This window comes from Chinchilla lanigera, unplaced genomic scaffold (assembly GCF_000276665.1).
Source record: "Chinchilla lanigera isolate Chin_1 unplaced genomic scaffold, ChiLan1.0 scaffold00063, whole genome shotgun sequence".
Lineage (NCBI taxonomy): Eukaryota > Metazoa > Chordata > Mammalia > Rodentia > Chinchillidae > Chinchilla > Chinchilla lanigera.
The window spans coordinates 4,326,736-4,345,217 of NW_004955464.1; the positions used below are offsets into that span (position 1 = coordinate 4,326,736).

General features: G+C 36.3%; 1 protein-coding gene across 3 annotated transcripts in view; it reads left to right on the forward strand.

The window, feature by feature from the left end:
• Positions 1-18,482, forward strand: part of Usp24 (ubiquitin specific peptidase 24) — a 150,542-nt gene that overhangs the window by 53,668 nt on the left and 78,392 nt on the right. For 2 of the 3 annotated variants that reach the window (XM_005398504.2, XM_013521671.1), the window contains 12 exons: positions 749-784; positions 1,131-1,196; positions 4,712-4,777; positions 7,664-7,738; positions 8,414-8,572; positions 9,698-9,812; positions 10,084-10,187; positions 11,922-12,029; positions 12,198-12,293; positions 12,384-12,545; positions 12,740-12,787; positions 18,252-18,359. In XM_005398504.2, the coding sequence (XP_005398561.1) occupies positions 749-784; positions 1,131-1,196; positions 4,712-4,777; positions 7,664-7,738; positions 8,414-8,572; positions 9,698-9,812; positions 10,084-10,187; positions 11,922-12,029; positions 12,198-12,293; positions 12,384-12,545; positions 12,740-12,787; positions 18,252-18,359 (1,143 nt within the window). Of the gene's footprint in view, positions 1-748; positions 785-1,130; positions 1,197-4,711; positions 4,778-7,663; positions 7,739-8,413; positions 8,573-9,697; positions 9,813-10,083; positions 10,188-11,921; positions 12,030-12,197; positions 12,294-12,383; positions 12,546-12,739; positions 12,788-14,601; positions 14,666-18,251; positions 18,360-18,482 lie in introns of those variants that run through there. The other variant, XM_013521672.1, reaches the window with a different exon arrangement.

Sequence of the window (18,482 nt, forward strand, 5' to 3'; positions counted from 1 at the left end):
ACAGTAGACTCATTTCTGCCTTTTCCAAATAACCTTTGCAGTTTCAGCCTGTCTGGCTGGACTGTTCCTTAAATAGCTAAATCTAGGTCGCCCTTTAGGTTCAAGCTTAAAGACTACTCCTTAGAGGTTTCTCATGCTCACCCTGAACAAGAAAGCTCCTTCAATTTTCTTTGGAAGACCCTTTGGTTTTCCTTTAATAAGGTTTACCACACTCTGAATTCTCTTATGCATGTAGTAATTTTCCCTGGTTTTGTTGGCCCTGTTAGAATTTGAGTCCTCGGGAAGCAGGGTACCATGTCCCTTCCTCCTCAGTGTTCGGTGTCAGGGAGCAAACAAGAGCAGAAAGCACTGGCTTATGGGCATTGAGTGATGATTCAGCTGGAACTAAACTTTAATCTCTGATTCCTGATTAACTCCTTGTAGGTAAATAATTCTTCATTTATCTTTCTGATATATTTAACTGGTTACACTGTTCTTTTGGAGAGCTTAAACAGCTGAACTTGACTGCCCAGAAGTGCAGAAATGCTACACATTGTGGCAGTTCCATCAAAACCCAGACTTTACAGAGTTCACGAATTGTATGTGGTAATAAAGATTTATATTAGGTGACACTTGGAAAAGCATTCTAAAGTAATTTTCAGATTTTAATAGGTTTTTCTGTGACTTCTTACTTAGGGTAATAGAACCATAGTGATTAATGAGGAAGCTTTTGTGTTGCCATCTCAATTTTGATTTTCTTTTCTCATAGGAACCTCATGGATGGGTTGTGGATCTGGTTAATAAGGTATACAGCTTTTATCAATATGGTTATATATTTTGTTTTTTATTTTCTAATCCGATTTTCCAGAGTTGCTGTTTAAGCACATGACAAGTAGACAATAATCAGAACATTTTCCTAAGGAGATATGTTTTATTCTTCCTTCTTTTTGAATGCACAATCTGTACAGGCGAACCTCAGCTTTTGAACTTAATATATCCTGTGCAGTATACCACAGGAACATTATAATTACCTTCATGATGAACTTCTGAAGAACAGAACACAGTGATAAAGTAAAATGTCAACCCTAGTTTCTTGGCTAAAGTGTTAATGTATCGGGTTTCAAATTGACTTGTCTCTGTTTTCTTCTTAGTTTGGAGAATTAGGAGGATTTGCAGCAATCCAAGCCAAGCTCCATTCAGAAGATATAGAACTTGCGGTAAGCTATCAACAGCTGTACATACTCAACATGCAGATCCGCTTTATCTGCATTGATATACAACCAGAGGACACATAAAGTTAAATGTTCAAAATTAGAGTAGCAGATTTCATGATTCTGATGACAAAAAAAAATGTTTATTTCTAGTCAATCACATTTCCATGTAGGACGTTTGATTTTTGTCGCAGTGTTTCCCTTTGTATTGAGTTTCTCTTAATCTGTAGTGATTATATGAAATGATTTTAATGTTTAAATACAGGATGTGTATGTATGCATAACAATTTCGTGACTCAGTGAAATTATATGTCAGAGTGTATTTCATAGGATCAAGCACAAATAAAAGTACTTCATTTTTGCAACATTGTTCAGTAAGCTCTTAGGTATTACAGAAACCTACAGATAACAAAGGTCCCAAACATGGGAGCTTATTATCTCTCTCACGTGTGGTCCCATACTCTTTTTGTCACCTTCATTTTCTTAAAGAATTTAACCTTGTGAGGCAGATAACTTTACCTTTGATTTTTCACAGACTGCTGACCTGTTTGTAGCTGAGAGCACTTTATTTGATCTCTAATTAACCCATTTATGCTAGAGATTGCAGTTTTCTAAATTTTTGCATGAACTTCATATATGTTACCTAGAAAGATTGAAGGAACAAAAATTTGAAGAGAAAAAAATTTCATCATGTTCATTGTTATGGGCATTCCAAAAATGGAACACTAGACAGTGAAAGGTTAATTAATCATTCAGGTAAAGCTATTAGGCACTTTGCATATATGTGTATATTAGACCCTCTGCTGGCTACCATAATTTAATCAGTGTAAAAAATGATATAAAATGATGTAACCTTGTATTGCAAATTGCTATCAGAGTAGCAGCTACTTCTGTGTACCATAACTCATCAACTCCTCTGGTCCCTCTTGATGAGTTCATTGAGAGAGACTGATGATGTGATAATAGATTGACCCTTTCTTGACATCCTGTTCATCTTTAAGATCAGATGTCTGCCGGGTCACTGACACTAGCCAGGGCCCTCTTCTTCCTACTCTGGAAGTTGTATAGGCTGTTGGACTATCGTTTTGATGCCCACTGAGTACAGCAAGTACATTAAGAATGACACTGTTAACCTAGAAGATAATAGATAGTGATTTAAAAGTAAAAGAATAAAGAAGCTTTAGAGTCAGAATTTTATCTGGCTTGTTTCTCAAGAACTGATTGGCAATATCAGAAATTAATTTTGTTTTTCAAGAGTGTTAAAACACTCAATAATTTTATGTAGTCCACTTATTTAAAACAAAACAAACAAAAAAACCAGCGTAGCCCCAAGTTTCTACCTTCCTTGAATGAAAATTGCCTAAGGATAGGTACATAGGATTCCGGGGTTATGCTTCATTATTGTCAAATGTCATAAAGTTAGACATTATTCCAAAATTTTCCCCTTAGATCAGACCATATTTTCAGAACAACTATGTTTCAACTGCAGTGATGTGGAATTTTATTTTATTTATGTGGAGTTCGCTTGAGATGACAAAATTTAGGCTACAGAGGAAGAGATCAAAAGGTTGAGACTCATTTTAGCAAATAAGTATAATTAAAATTCCATGATAGGTATCTGACTTCTGTCTGTCTGTGTCCCAGAATAAATTTAGGCCATAATATAAGACAGAGTACAAATCCACATATTTTTGAACTTGAAAAATACTGGAAAAAAAGATCACTTGGTTAAATTACACAAGTTAAAACTCCTATAACCAGGTAATAAAGGAAAGTTGCCTGTCCTTCACCAGCATCCCTACACGCTTGACTACCTCTTATCCTAGGTAGCGGTTATCTGTTTAATACGTATCCTTTTTCCTCAGCTAACATGAATCTGTATGTGTTGTTTCTCTTTCCATCTCCCTCTCCTTTTCCCAATCTTGCTCTAAAACTAAATTATCAAGAAGATATATCTTGCCTATGTCTTCATTTGACATTATATCATGGACATCTTTCCAGGTTGATACTCGCAGAGCTTTCATAACTCCAGTGTATTTCTGGAAAGGGTGTATCATGATGCAATCACTTATTGATGAGCATTGGATTATTTCTAAATCAGAGAGTGTTCCTGTTACAGGGTGTTTCAGGTACAGTGTGCTTGTATTTCTGAAGGACCAATTCCTAGAAAGTAGAATTTCTGGGTTAAAGAATTATACATTCTGAAATTATAATTGACAATGTTATATCTCTTTTCAAAAAGCTTATACCAACCAGTGTGTATCCCCCAAGCCCATTTTATGACATTCTCAATAGTGCTAAATAGTTTTAATCTTTAATTTTCCAATATAAGGAACAAAAATGGTATTTTATAATTCATAGTACTCCTTTTTCCTATGAACCTGACCATTTTATCGTATGATTAATGTCTGTTTGCATTCTTTCTATAAATTGACGTAGTTGGGTCTCTTATTAATGGTATGTCTTACTAATTGTTAAGAATTCTTTTGTGGGGCTGGGGATTTAGCTCAGCAGCACAGCGCCTGCCAGGCAAGCGCGAGGTGGTGAGTTTTATTTCTGGTACTGGAAAAAAATCCAAAAAAAAAAAAAAAGAATTCTTTTGGTATTAAGCCTGTACAGCCTGTTACCTATTTTATGTTTGTAATTTTCTTCCATTGTTGCATCTCTTCATTTTTATTGATCATGTCTTTTGCTATACAGAAACTACACATTTTTATGTAGATTTTACTTAATGATTTAAAATTTTATAATTTGCTTAGAGAATATTTCTTCCACCTCAAGGGGTTTAACAACTTCGTTCTTGAATGTATTTAGAATTGTTTATATACTGTGTAAGTAGAGACCCAATTTTATTTTCATTCACATAATCAGTTGTAAGATCTCTAATGAATTCGTTGTTGTTTTTGTGTTTGCTGACTTTGTGTGTGAACTTGTTCTTGGACATCTACTCCAGTCATTCAGCTTAGAACCATTTTTCTGTACTGTTACTCAGCTGTTTTAATTATTGGTAGTACCACTTCTGCCCAATATCATACTTTCTAAAATCGTCTTGATTGTTCTTGTATTTTCATTCTTTGGCATGTAGTCAACCTATGAGGTTCCACTACAGAATGTCCTACTGAGGGCATGCTTGGAATTGCATTAAATGTATATAGGTCAGTGTCCGGAGAAATGATGTTTTTACAGTACTGGTACTTTTCATTTAGGAATATGGTACCTGCTCATTTAAAAGTGTGATCCTCATTTTGTTTAGCAGTGTTTTAATGTTCTACAATGTGGACTTTAGAATTACTTTTGTCCAGCTTCATAGTAGCTTTATTAACATATTCTGGTTTTAATTACATTAAATTTTATAATTTAAACAGATCAACATCCTCATATCACCACTTTACCTAGTCATTCATTCATAACTTGATCAAATTATTCTTTAAATTTTTCCCCAGTGTAGGAAAAGGATTTGCTTAATTTTGAAAGGAAAAACTTTCTTACATTTCTCTGTAATCGTCACTGTCTTTTTGCAGGCCGTGTCAGCCTTGGTGCAACCCTTAGGAGTGTGTGCAGAGTACCTGAATTCCTCAGTGGTACAGGTAGGGTTGAGCCATTTTACATTAATGCACACACTGATTGAGTAAGGACATACAAACAGTAACCGTTTTCTTTTTATCAGATTGTTGAGAATTGTACTTAATCCAAGGTAAATTTATTTTTCAAAATAGCTGTTCTAGTAAGAATATTATCTGAAGATAATAAAAATGCTTAATAATTCAAAGTATGAGACCTCTAACCTTTGAGAAGGTTATTTACCTTTCTAATGAATTATTTTATCAACTTTTTTCATTTTCTCATCTGTAAAGTAGGCAACATATATCCTTATCCTCTTCACAGGTCTGTGTCGGGTCAGTGCGTTTATGAATTACTTTAGGTCAGTGTTGAGTGTTCAACTAGTAAGTTACTCACTTGTGAATAACAGCTGTACAGCACATCTTGCCTTATTTCCTGATTGTAGAAGTTTAAGTCAGCTGGTCAAGAATAGTCAAAGATATGAGTGTCAAGTTTTCTAATGTTAATGCATTGTAACTTTTGCATACTTTTTAAAAAATGACCATAAATGGTTTTAGAAGCATAATGTCTTTTGTGAGCAATATATCCATATGCACATAGGCATTATTTCATCTTTCCAATATCAGCTTTCCTTACAGTCATTTTAATCAGGGAGATAAGAGTATTTTTTTTCATAGTAGATACTGGAAATTCCTGCCATTTATAAATGTTAGATACTTTCTTTAGATGTCAGGGTTATCCTATATGATTTTATATATTTATGTATGTATGTATGTACCAGGAATTGAACTCGGGGCCTTGTGCTTGCCAGGCAGGTGCTGTGCCACTGAGCTACATCCCTGGCCCTATCCTATAAGATTTTTAAGTGAGGTAGGATGGCTTGCTTAAATGTTTTCTTCATTGTATCAGTCTGTTTAGCAACATCTGGCATTCTTCCAGTTTATTAAGCATATACATATGACCATTAGTTTTCTAGCTAAAACACTAAGACATAAAGAAGCAAAGAATTTCTTTAAAAATATAATCATTAATAATTAAATAATTATTTTTTTTAAATAATCAGGTTCCAGATAGGATTTTAAACGCATTTACCCATGCATTGCTCCATGGAAGAAGGGAACTGAGCATAAATTTTCTACTTGCTACTTAAGTTCCTTAGAAAGTACATTATCTTATAAAAGCAGAAAATAATTTTAAAAGAATAAGAAAGATACTAATTTCTAACAAAAGTATATAGAAATTCATCTTTCTTTTAATCATACCTTAGTTACTTTTCTCATTGCTGACACCAAATACCCAAAGTTAAAGGGGGAAAGGTTTATTTAGCTCAGTCTGTAGAGGTTTCATCCACAGTGGGCTCGCTCCAAGGCAGCGGGGCATGGCAGAGGAGTGACACAGAGGAAAACAGTTCATAACTCCCACAAGGTAGCAGAAGCAATAAAAGGCAGCATCTTCCTGCCCCTTTTATCCAGACTACTGGGATTAGGGCAGTGCTAAACCAATCAGTGGACCAATTTAGTATTCATACACCCTTAATTCCAGCATTGCACCATGAATTAGTCACACATTGTAGATCCAGCCACCTCTGAAAAAGCCCACCTATGACCTCATGAGGCTTTGGGGGTACATCCAGACACAAGCCGTAACAATACCTGATTAGCCAGACTTAAATTCATTCAGCAATGAATTTATACCATGATACATGTTACTTGACATAAACTAACAATTGCATTTACCATATGCTACTTGCATGACTTGGGAGACTGTCATATAGCATGATATGATAATATAATGCTGATAATAATACTTATCATACAGAGTTGCAATGAGGGTTAAAGAGGGCCTGACACTTGCCAACAAGGACACTGACTGATCTCTTAAATGTGACAGCCCTCAATCTGTACTGTACAATTGGCATAAGTGTAAATGAAGAAATTCTGTCTGGATAATTGTGTGGTGTCATTTTAATTCATTGCTAATGTACTGGTGGCTCTGATAGCCAAATATTGTCTTTTTAAAATCTTACCAGCCAAGTGTTAAAAATTACCTTACTTAGATGGAAGTGGTAACTATTCTCAAGCTAGTATTTCATCACTTGTGACATTGTTTAGTTACCTAATTGAGTTGCCATTCGGGAGCATTATGCTAGGAGACTCTCATCTATGGGTCTCATTCATGTCAGCAAGCAAAAGTAGTTTGTATAAAGCATATTTTACCTGATTTGTGTTCATTTTTTAAAGTTAAATGCAAAATGCTTTATTATAAGAACAATACATAGTTGTGCTTAATGTTTTTAAAGTTTGTGTGTCTTGAGTTGTTCTTCAAATCATTCTTGTGGGGCTGGGGATTTAGCTCAGCGGCAAAAGCGCCTGCCTGGCATGCGCAAGGTCGTGAGTTCAGTTCCCGGTACCAGAGAAAAACCAAAAAAAAAAAACCACAAATCATTCTTGTAAGATGTAATGGCAGGAACTGTACCCATATTAAATTAAGGAATCTGAGTCACAAGGTCAGATAAGGGTTTACTTAGGGCAGTATTAGCTAGGTAGTGGTGGCTCTTGATACCAGAGTTCACATTTTTCATGGCACGCTGTCCTTTGTGAATGGTGAATGAAGAAATAGCTCCTCCCTGCTCCTTAAGTAAATCTCCCTACTAACTTAAATTCAAGAGATTTTAAATTTTTTACTTTGTTTTGCAGTACTGGGGATTGAATCCAGGGCCTTTGCACGGAATTACATCTCAAGTTCTTTTTTATTTTAAGGCAGGGGCTTGCTGAGTCACTAAGTTGCCTAAGTTGATCTTGAACTTGTGATACTCCTGCCTCAGCCTCCAAAGTACTGGGATTACAGGTGTCTAACACCACAACCAAAGGGATTCAGGAGCTCTCATTAACTGCAGCTTTTTGTTTCTGTAGCCCATGCTAGACCCAGTCATCCTTACTACAATCCAGGATGTGCGGAGCGTAGAAGAGAAAGATCTAAAAGACAAGGTAAGTTCTGTTGCCAGTCAGATAGACTCTAGTGCCAAGTTGTCCATCCAGCAGAGTCAGGACTTGGAAGAGCTTGAATAGCATTGCTCTCTGGAGTCTGGTCACATAATGATATACATCAAATTAATTTTACATTCCCTCACCAGGAAAGCTATTTCAGGAACACCAGTGGTTGGTGTTACCTCAATCATTAGAATAGATATAGTATTCTTAGTTTGTGGTCACCATTCAGAATTCTACTGATCTGATTTTGTGATCAGTATACTAGAATAGAAGAAACTTTAAAATAATGTAGTATTAATAGCTTATTTTTGGAGTTGTTTAAAATGGTTTTAACATTTAACATGATATATCTTTCTTGGGTTTCTCTGGATGGTCTGGTTGGTGTGATGTGTGTGGGGTGTGATGTGGTTGTTACCAATGTACCTAATTTCTCTCGAGCAAAATGTAGTTAACTGGTCATGTAGAATATCAGATACCCCCAGACTATTGCTACCCTTTATTTTATTTTAATTTTTTTTTTGTACCAGGAATTGAACTCAGGACCTTACATTTGCCAGCCAGGCGCTGTGCCGCTGAGCTAAATTAGCAGCTCACCTTTTATTTTTGTGTGTATTTATGAATTGGGATCAAAAAGTTTTGACAAGTCTTTTTTCTATTTATATTAAATAACAGAGACTAGTAAGCATCCCTGAGCTCTTGTCTGCCATTAAATTACTTTGCATGCGCTTCCAACCTGATCTCGTAACGATTGTGGATGACCTTCGACTTGACATCCTCCTGCGCATGCTGAAGTCACCACATTTTAGTGCTAAAATGAATTCCCTCAAAGAAGTAAGTTTTACATTTGTTTCTACAAGATGTAAGACTCAGGACTTTCTGCCAAAACTTCTAGTTATTAACATAAAAATGTTGAAAAAATAATATTTCTCAATCGTATAAAGAAGAGTTAGTAGTGATTATGTAGGAAATGATGTGTATATTTATAATTGTAATAAAACCATCTTATTTGTATTACTTCCAAAATTTATTGTCTGAAATATTAAATATTTTTTGTAACATGTCCTGTAATGTAATCTCAATGTACGGTTTGAGATTTTACCCTAAGGGACAGTTCCTTTTATTTCACAAATGAGTTGAAATCAAGCCTTTTAAGTAGTGCAAGATGGGGAAAACAAAGTGGCTGCAATTGTGTTGGTCTGAGGAAAATGGCAGAAGTAATTTTTTGTAGCTCCCTAAACTTGTACTATATCCACACAAACCATGCATTGGGTTTGGCGAAGTGAAGCCAGGACAGTTCAGTTGTAATTCCAATGATGTCTCTTCAGTTTGGGCTTAGTTAGGATTGATTCTTAGCTGCAAGTGAAATAAACTAACCTTGAACCATTTCGGGCCAAAAGAGGAACTTACTGGAAGGGGGTTTGGCTGTTTCACATGAATAAAAGATTGAATAGGTAGATCACAGAAGCGCAGGGACACAAGTGAGTAACCAGAATTTGAGACCTGACTGCTGCCAGGACTTTGTCCAAGTCTGACCTCTGCTTTTCTGAGCATGTTGGCAGTGTTCCCTCTCTACGTGCAGCGTGACCTCTTTTGTGTGGCAGAACTCACGGCCATGGATAGCTCCCACGTTTCACACTGTGCGGTTCTTGTCATCCACGAGGGACTGACACTTTCTCTCTGACCCAGCTATAAATTTTGGAGGCCACGTCCTGACTGAAGTTTGGTTAGATGCACATTCTAGAGCCAGTCAGCAGTTTCAAGGAGTAGAAGCAGGAAGGATGGCACATTTTCTTTCTAGACACATCACAGAATAGTCTGTCAACATCTGATAACCGCCTTTTGGTAGATGTTGGCTAATTATCCAGCTAGTTGCTTGTAAATGTTATAGTTGTTACATATATATGAAGATTTTGATGACGCATACTAGATTCAGTCACAACAATCCTGTCTTTTTAGGTAACCAAGCTGATAGAAGACAGCACTTTATCCAAATCTGTGAAGAATGCTATAGATACAGACAGATTGTTAGATTGGCTAGTTGAAAACTCAGTTCTGTCAATTGCACTGGAAGGTAAGCTACTTTCAAAAAATAAAAATTAACACAATTATATTTTTAAAATTATTTTTAAATATTATATTTAAAGTATGTTTTATATTTAATTAAATATATATTTAAAATAACATTATATTTTAAAAATTATATCTTAAAAGGTGCCAGTTTTTTCATTAGTATTAGCTTTTGAGCAACCTTTTAGCAAGTAACTATAACTTTGAATTAATAGAATTATATTTAGAGTTAGTGTTCGCTGTATCTGGCTTCTTCTCTGGTATTTTTTCTACAGGCAACATAGACCAAGCACAATACTGTGATCGTATAAAGGGGATTATTGAACTCTTGGGCAGTAAATTATCATTAGATGAGCTCACTAAAATTTGGAAGATACAGGTAAATTGCTCAGAATTATTTTTGCCCTTTTCTGACATGTATGGATGACAGTAGAGGGAAGAGTGGTGGGTACAAGGAAAGGGGACCAATGTCTTCTTTAACCTGAGAGTCTCTACCTATTCTGTCTCACAGTTTCAGGTTTTTATTAAAATTGCTTATGTAAAAAGGGTTACATTTGTACTGTACTTTACCACTACTTACAAGAAGTTTCAAACTGCTGATTTAGTCTGGTAGTCTTGTTTCTTAGATTAAATAATTGAAAGACTTCCTGAATGTTATTTATCATCAGCAGTACTAGGTTAGTTGTCTTTTATTAGTCCAGTGCTCTTTTCACTATATTGTTTATTGATTTTCATTAATAACATTTTCCAGTTTGCCCTAATAAGTGAGGACAGTAGTAAAACTGGTTGTCAGGTCTTCCCACACTGGGGCTCTGAACAGGTTAGCATGCTCCTCATTTCCCTTTTCCTCCACTTTGGCCATTTTTCATTCTGCTGGTTTTCAGACATTCCTTCCTCAGTCTCCTTTAATAACATCTGTTCTACTTTGCCTATAGATAGCTTTTTTCTTTTTTTTCAAGCCTTAGTTCTTAACTCTTTCCTACTATATAAGCTTTCTTTGTCATTTTACCAATTCCTATAGCTTTGACTCTGAACCATATCTCTAATTCAGACTTCTTCTTGGAGCCCCAGAGCAGTACATCTAAATGTGTCTCATTAACATCTCAATTCATCAAGTCCAAACCTACTCATTTTCCATTGTTGTTCAGTAATGGTATTATTCTTATCTAGTTGGTAAGCCAGGAAAAAACCTAGAGCTCACCTTGGCTGTGTCCACTTAGTCAGTGTATTGGTTAGAATCTTGTCAGGAAATAGATTCGTAATAATAATACCTACTGCATTCCATAAACAGCTCTGTGTGCATAGTAGGTGCAAGAAAAAGGTTCAAGAATCTACAAATGTCTTCCTGTGTTACAAGTTTCTCACATGGGAACAGTGAGGCGTAACAATACCACAATTGAAATTTTAAAGTGAGTGTTGACAGTAAAATCCACAGTAGGGTCTACAGCTCTGACTTACTGCCCATAAGGCAGATACACATTAACTGAAGACACACAATGTTTGTGAGCAAAATTAGAAGTGGGGCAAATAATATTCTATTTGAAGCCCTTGAACTTATTTATAAAATAATGAAAGTGAGTACGCTTATAATTTAATTGAGTTTCTTACCTAGTTGAAAATACGGTTGTATTGTACCTCGGCTTATGAACTTAATCTGTTTTACAGTTGAGGACAGATGGCTGTGTTTGTGTTTGTGTGGGGAAGATGGCTGTGGTTGTGTTTGTCACCTGCTTTGGAGTTTGTGAACTGAAGCAAAATTTTGCTGAATTCTGCTGTTTGTGAACCAAATTGGTTGCAAATAGGAGTGTTCGTGAACCACGGCATTACTATATTTTGTTCTCCTCTTAAAGTGTCAGACTGAAAACCTGGTTCTTGTAGGGTTTTTTGCATTGTTCTTTTAAAGATTTAATACTGCTAGGAATAAATACAGTCAGCTGATAGCCATTAGTAATGGTTGCTTCGTGTAGTCTTGCCAGTACTGTCATGGAAGTGGATACTGATGGGAAGACATTGTTATGTTTTTACTTTTGCTTGTATAAATTGCCAGGGAGAAGGGCTTAGGTTTTGCCAAGTTCCAAGACTTAACTTTTTTCCATTGTCTGCTATTTTCTAGTCAGGACAATCATCTACCGTGATTGAAAACATTCATACTATTATTGCTGCAGCAGCTGTGAAATTTAATTCCGATCAACTTAATCATTTGTTTGTGCTCATTCAGAAGGTATGCATTCAGTCACACTTGCTTACTTTTAAATTTTTTTAAAACTTTAAACTCTTTTGAGACCCCCTCATAGTAGTACTTTTCATTTTTCATCCATGGTTAAGCTTTTTGCTTATTTTACCAATTTAACTGTAAAGCAATCCCTGTATCTTTTTTTCTGTTGTACAGAGCTGGGAGACTGAGAGTGATAGAGTAAGACAGAAGCTTTTGAGCCTGATTGGACGGATAGGCCGGGAAGCTCGCTTTGAGACCACTTCTGGAAAGGCAGGAGAATCAAATGGATTTTTTAATTACAAACACTTAATGTAGTTCAGTTTGCAGGTCAGCTGGCTCACCATGATGATATTATTGTAGGTGTTGGATGTGCTCTGGGAACTGGCTCATCTTCCAACCCTGCCCAGCAGCCTTATTCAGCAAGCCCTGGAGGAACACCTGACAATCCTGAGTGACGCATATGCGGTGAAAGAGGCAGTCAAGAGGAGCTACATCATTAAGTGCATAGAAGATATTAAAAGGGTTGGTTTCATCTTCAGCCTAATTTTACTGTCAGACCAACAGTATTGCCTGAAAAGTTAGAGCCAAGTAACTTTCCTGCCTATTATGTACATTAAGCTGAGAGTTTTGTCTGGAAGCTCTAACTTAGAACCTAAGATTGAAAAATTCTAAGTACCACTTTTACAAGTCACTTACATTTCTCTTTGAATTTTCAGCCTGGAGAATGGTCAGGCTTGGAAAAAAACAAGAAAGATGGATTCAAGGTAAGAATTTGCAGATGGACACAACTAGAAGGTATACTGATTTAATAATTATCTTGAATAAATTGAATCACAATTTTAAAATACTAATATGCTTTGAATTAATATCCATATACAAATCTGATGTTTATGATCCATGCTTTATTTAAAACTTGGTTGTTATTTACTCTTAAAGGGGAAAAATTTAGTATCTCATTGAAAGAGTAGTTTTATAAAATTATAAGACTTTGATCTTAGTTTTTCCCTCTTGAATTTGATCTGATAGGTACAGCTTTAATAAGTACAGTGGATTCTAAAATACCATGCCCATTTTTCTCCCCTAAGAGAGAAGTGGAGGAACATTCATAGGTAAGACAGGAAGAAGGCAAAGAAGTGTCATTCAACGCTGGTACCTAAATAGTGCTTCAGATGTTAGGTTTAAGGCAGTCATTGAGATGAAGGCCTAGTGCTGGCGCTGGATTTCAGAAGGGAGGATTGGATGGTTCCTGCAAGAGGAAGGGACTCGCACTGTGGAAGGCTGCTCTGCAGGCCTCCCATCTTCTGTGCTGTGAGCTTATGGATGTCCTGGTGAGCAGAAGTAGCAGTAGCGATGTGACTTCCCTGTTGCTGTGGTCGCTGACCTCCGATCTCCTCTTGAGAGCAGTTACTTGGGTCACCAGCCAGTAGAGTGGGCTTCCCTGGTTGCAGCAGTCCTGCCTGGCCGGTATAACCTTCCCACATAGGCCCTGGCCTGTCCAGACCAAACTGTTTAACTTTATTAGCATGAGAAAGGTTTGTGGTACAACAGCAAGTGTCTTAGTATTTCATTGGTCCATCATATTCCTTGGTTTTCACTATTTCTTTAAAGGGCACTGCTAATTTTCATTGGTATATTCAGGGACTCAGCTTGTGTTAATAGGCTTTGATGACTTAGGGGCTTATTCTCTGGAGTTATAAAGTTTAGTTGGGAGCATTTAAAAATGTTATGTTTCATATTCTGACACTAAAATTTCATCAGGTGAATATTCTGCATATGATCCAGTTTCAGAGATTTTTAAAACATTAACAAGCTAGAGCTAGTAGTGTTAGAGTTATAAGAAATTATTCCTTTAATTCGATAACCTTACTGTCTTTCTACTCAGATGCAGTTTGAATTTTTCCAATTTTCTCAGCTCAGTGACTCATATAATTTAGCAGCTTCTCTCCTTATGACTGAAGAGTTTTCATCAAGTTATCAAAGAAGTTTAGGTCCTTCAGTAGTAATAGTAACAGGAAAAGGAACTCTGCAGAAAAATGGTCTTTTCTTCTCAGCAGCAGATATATTTCTTTGTAGATGTGAAGGTCAAAACTGAAGGGACTTTTCTTTCCCTCCAGAGAAATGGCTTCTGAAGCCAGAAAACCCTTCTGAACCATTGTTCTTCCTTGTTGTAGCGAGGCATTACCCAGCTCTTTGGTCCTTTGCATCATTGCATCTTTTATTGCTTCTCTTGCAGTCACTTCATTCACGCCTGTTGTTTTGTAACAAAACTCAACAAGTAACAGGAAAATTTCTGGAGTCATTTTGTGAGACCTGAAAGGAATAGTCTTCCTTTTTTATTTCCCCACTGCTCCCAGTAAAGAAATTCTGGTGTACCATTATTTCATTCCAAATAATACCTTGCATTTTTATATAGCACTTGCTAGTTTACTAAGTGCTTTCACAGATACTTCCTTAAAGTACACATTGTTGAAGGGGGGCAGTGGGAAGATCAGAGCCCCCTGGATATGGCTCCAGGCAGGGGAGTGAATTATTTATTGCCACTAAAGGTGTTTTTTTATGCTATGCCCTTTCCTGCCAGGCAGCAAGGTGGGCTGACTGGGGATTATGTCTCCCTGCCAGGCTACACAGAAACTAAGCAAAGGGTAAGACAAGATCACCCACCTCTTATTCCCCTCCCACCCTCAGCTACCTCTGTTCCCCCAGCTGATTCCCTTTCCCTCTGCTTTGACACTCATAAAATTCCCAAGTCCCAATGTTGTGTTCAGAAATTCTGACCTTTATTTCTTAACTTTATTTCTGTAGATTCTGCCAGGGTACCCTCTGCTCCCTTGGACCTCTTTCTTTCCTTTGCTTCTTTTATACCTTCCACTGTCCATCCCAACCCTTTCCCTCTTATTTCACTTCTTTTTCCTTCAATTAAAAATTTTAAATGTACTTATCAAAAAAAAATTACTAAACCAAAAGAAGCATTTTTTTACTCAATCAGTAGTGTTTGTATATTCTTTAAGCTGTTATCTTTAGGCCTCCTAGCACAGTGCCTGCAGGCTTTCTGTAAATTCTAGTCCCCTTCCTCTTACTTCTTCCCCTCTCCCTGTGAGGGTGCTCAGAGCCTCACTTGTATAGATTGAGTATCCCTTATCTGAAATGCTTGGAATCAGAAGTGTTTCAGATCCCAGAGATTTTTTGCATTGTACAGTATTTGCAAAAATTCTGAAATTGTAAGTGCTACAAAATACATTTGAGCTTGCTGTTAGCACCAAAAATGTTTTCAGTTTTTGAGCACTTTGGAGATCAGATTTTTGGACTAGGGACCCTCAACCTGCACATAGTTGAGTTGCCTCTATTTGCCAAAACATGTAACAGAGAGTAAAAGTAACAAAGTGTCCTTAGTACAGACAGTATCACAGTGATGTGGTTAGTAGAGGAAGAAATCCTTTTTAAAACTTTCCTTTCATGAGAAAATTTCTGCTTTGGTTCCAGATAAAAGGCTAAATCTGGAAAAACAAGACATATGAGAAAGTGAGGATGTTCAGCTTTCAGAAGATAGAGCTCAAGAAGAAATAGAAAGCTCTCTTTATGTGTTTAGAGGATTGTTACAGAGAAGTTTGATTAAACTTTTGTCCCCCAAGAGTTGCCTGGAGATGTGTTTCAAAGGAGTAGATCATTGAACGTGCTTGTGAGAATAGTGTGCAAACAGTGCACTGACTTCTAAGGTAGTGAGTTCCTTGTCATTGGAAATACTAAAAGACTAGTAAGTCACTTAACAAAAACAAATGAAGAGAATTTACCTGTCGGTTTGCAAGCTAAAGCATTTGGCCTCAAAGGCCTCATCTGACATAAAGGATCTAATTTGGACATCCCATTAACTCCTGTTTAAGAAATTTCAACTCCAGGACATCATCAGATATGTCCCTTTGTTTACCACACTCTGACATTGGAAAAGCAAACTTCTAGTTGGAGAAGAGTAGTTTAAATTTTCTTGTAATTTGGCGATATAATGCCGTAGACAAGATGCAATAAATAACATCTTTCCTGGTTGCTGCACTTTAGAAGGCTATATAAAAACAATTCTTAAATTCCAGTTTTAGAATTTTCTTATGTAATAAGTTACATTCAATAATAAATTTCCATATTAAATAAAGTATTCTAACTATAGTTGACTTAATTGGTCATAATGATACTTATTACTCTGTCTGCTTATTGCTAAAGGTTTATACTTATATCCTGAGTTTTATAACCTGTTGGTGTCAGTTTGGACAACAGCCTCACAGTTTAATCACTGTCATTTTGCAACTTTTTTATTTTAGCAGAAATATTCTAGTCTTCAAAGTAGTTGACCTTGAATATATACCTTATTTCTGCGATCCTAAGATGCTAGTCAGTGAAACCTGTATCACAGATTTAACAGATTTGTAGAGAAGAAACTGTACATTTAACTTTTACCACACATTGGTTAGATCCACACTCAGAGGTGAATCTAGGGCTCTTTTTGACTAGTTATGTACAACCGCCCTGTGGCCTACTGTCATCTGCAGTAGTGCTTTGGATCACTCTGGAATCTTACAGATTGGCTGTATAATTTTGAGACATGTTGAAGAATATGGAGTTCGGTGTGCTTGTCCTCTTTCATTAAACTCAAGCTGCTTTTTCCTTAACTGAGCACTACACATTACACAGTTCCTTTGCATTGCGGTACAACTTAAGACGGACATTTAGTGCTCAGTGATATAGCCCTCCACATGACCTGAGTCCATCACACCAACTTCTAGCTTTGAAAAACACTTTAGTTTGACACCATTAACATTTGCTTTGCTCTTTCTTAATTGATGGACACAGTAGGCTAGTCAGTGCTGTATCACTGTGTCATCTTTCTGATAACATTTAAGTAACAAGCTAGTGATCCAAATTTAAGCTCAGTGGCTATCTTTGTTATTACTTCCACTAAGTAACTAATCAGCTCAGATGCCAGATACCTCCTGTATACAGCTAAGTTTGCACATAGTCAGGTAAGGATAGCTGTACCAAAACTTACACCCATGCCTAGTGGCTGGTAAATTTCTCTCACCATTCAGAAATGTTAATGTTTATAAAACCTATGTCTTAGACTCCAGGAAATATGGTATTTGTTAATTGACTAGCTGATCATTATGAGGCAAGGAGAACAGTTTTGTTTTGGCAAGGGCTTGCCCACATTTACACATTTACATATTCAGTAGTAAAATGCTTTCCTGCAAAAGACATCTGAAATATTTTTTCACACCAAAGGGGTCTTTATATTGCAGAGAGATTTAGTAAAACTAGAATTTTTAAAATATACAATCACCCTTTTAAATAAATGCTAAGGGCTTAATAAGCTTTAATGAAGTTTTGGTTGATTAATAGTGCTTAATCTGATACTCATACCAAATTTTATACTGAAATTTTATAGTTCAAAAGTTGCTTTCTATTCAAAATTAATTCTCTGTTTTTAAAAAAGAACATAGCCTGAAATCAGACTTTTCAGAGCTATACTGTGAAGGCTGAATTGTCAGGTACCAGTTTCAGAATATCATAATACATTGGAAATGTTTTGGAAAGTATAAAGGATGATCTAAAGGGTTTGTAAAAGTTAATAAAAATGGTAGTGGGGGTCGCTGAGGCTTGAACCCAGGATCTCACACATGCTAAGCACATGCTCTACCTCTGAACTATGCCCCCCACCCCTTATTAATAAAAATAGAATTACCTTTTAGGAAATTGTTTTAAGTAGGAAATACAAATGGTTGTATTTCTTCGGTATTTAGACCGCTGTCAATATGTGGATCAGACCCTTGATGTTCTATTCATGGAATTAAAGAAGATCATTCTTACTACATTTTACTTGCCAGCCAGTTCACTCTGAGCTTTGCCATCAGTTTGTTGTGTCCACATGTCTCAGCACCCTATGCTACTCAGTCTATCCTTAGAAGTTGCTAATTCCTCGTTGTCTGTTTTTTGCTGATACACCCCTGTACATTTACTGTCACTTCACATCCACTCCTGTTTGCAGTTCTTGACTTAGGAAATTGCATGCAGAATATAAAGACTGAATTATAAGTGCATGGAGATAGTTATAAATAAGCAATATGAAGAGGAAGATGATAGAATGCGTAACAATGAAACCTAATTGACTTGGCCATTTTTTATAACAGATAAATGAGTCTGCCATTTATTTCTAAATTTAACTAATGCAGCTCCTTTCTCACTCAGTCATCTCAGCTTAATAATCCCCAGTTTGTATGGGTGGTACCAGCTTTGCGTCAGCTCCATGAAATTACCCGCTCATTCATAAAGCAGACCTATCAAAAGCAAGACAAGGTAAGAGGTAGTAATTATGATTATTATACAATTACTTGCATGACTTCTAATAAAACATGGCTAAAATTTATGAGTTTATATTCACTATATCTTTATGATTATTAATGTAATTGGTTTATGTAA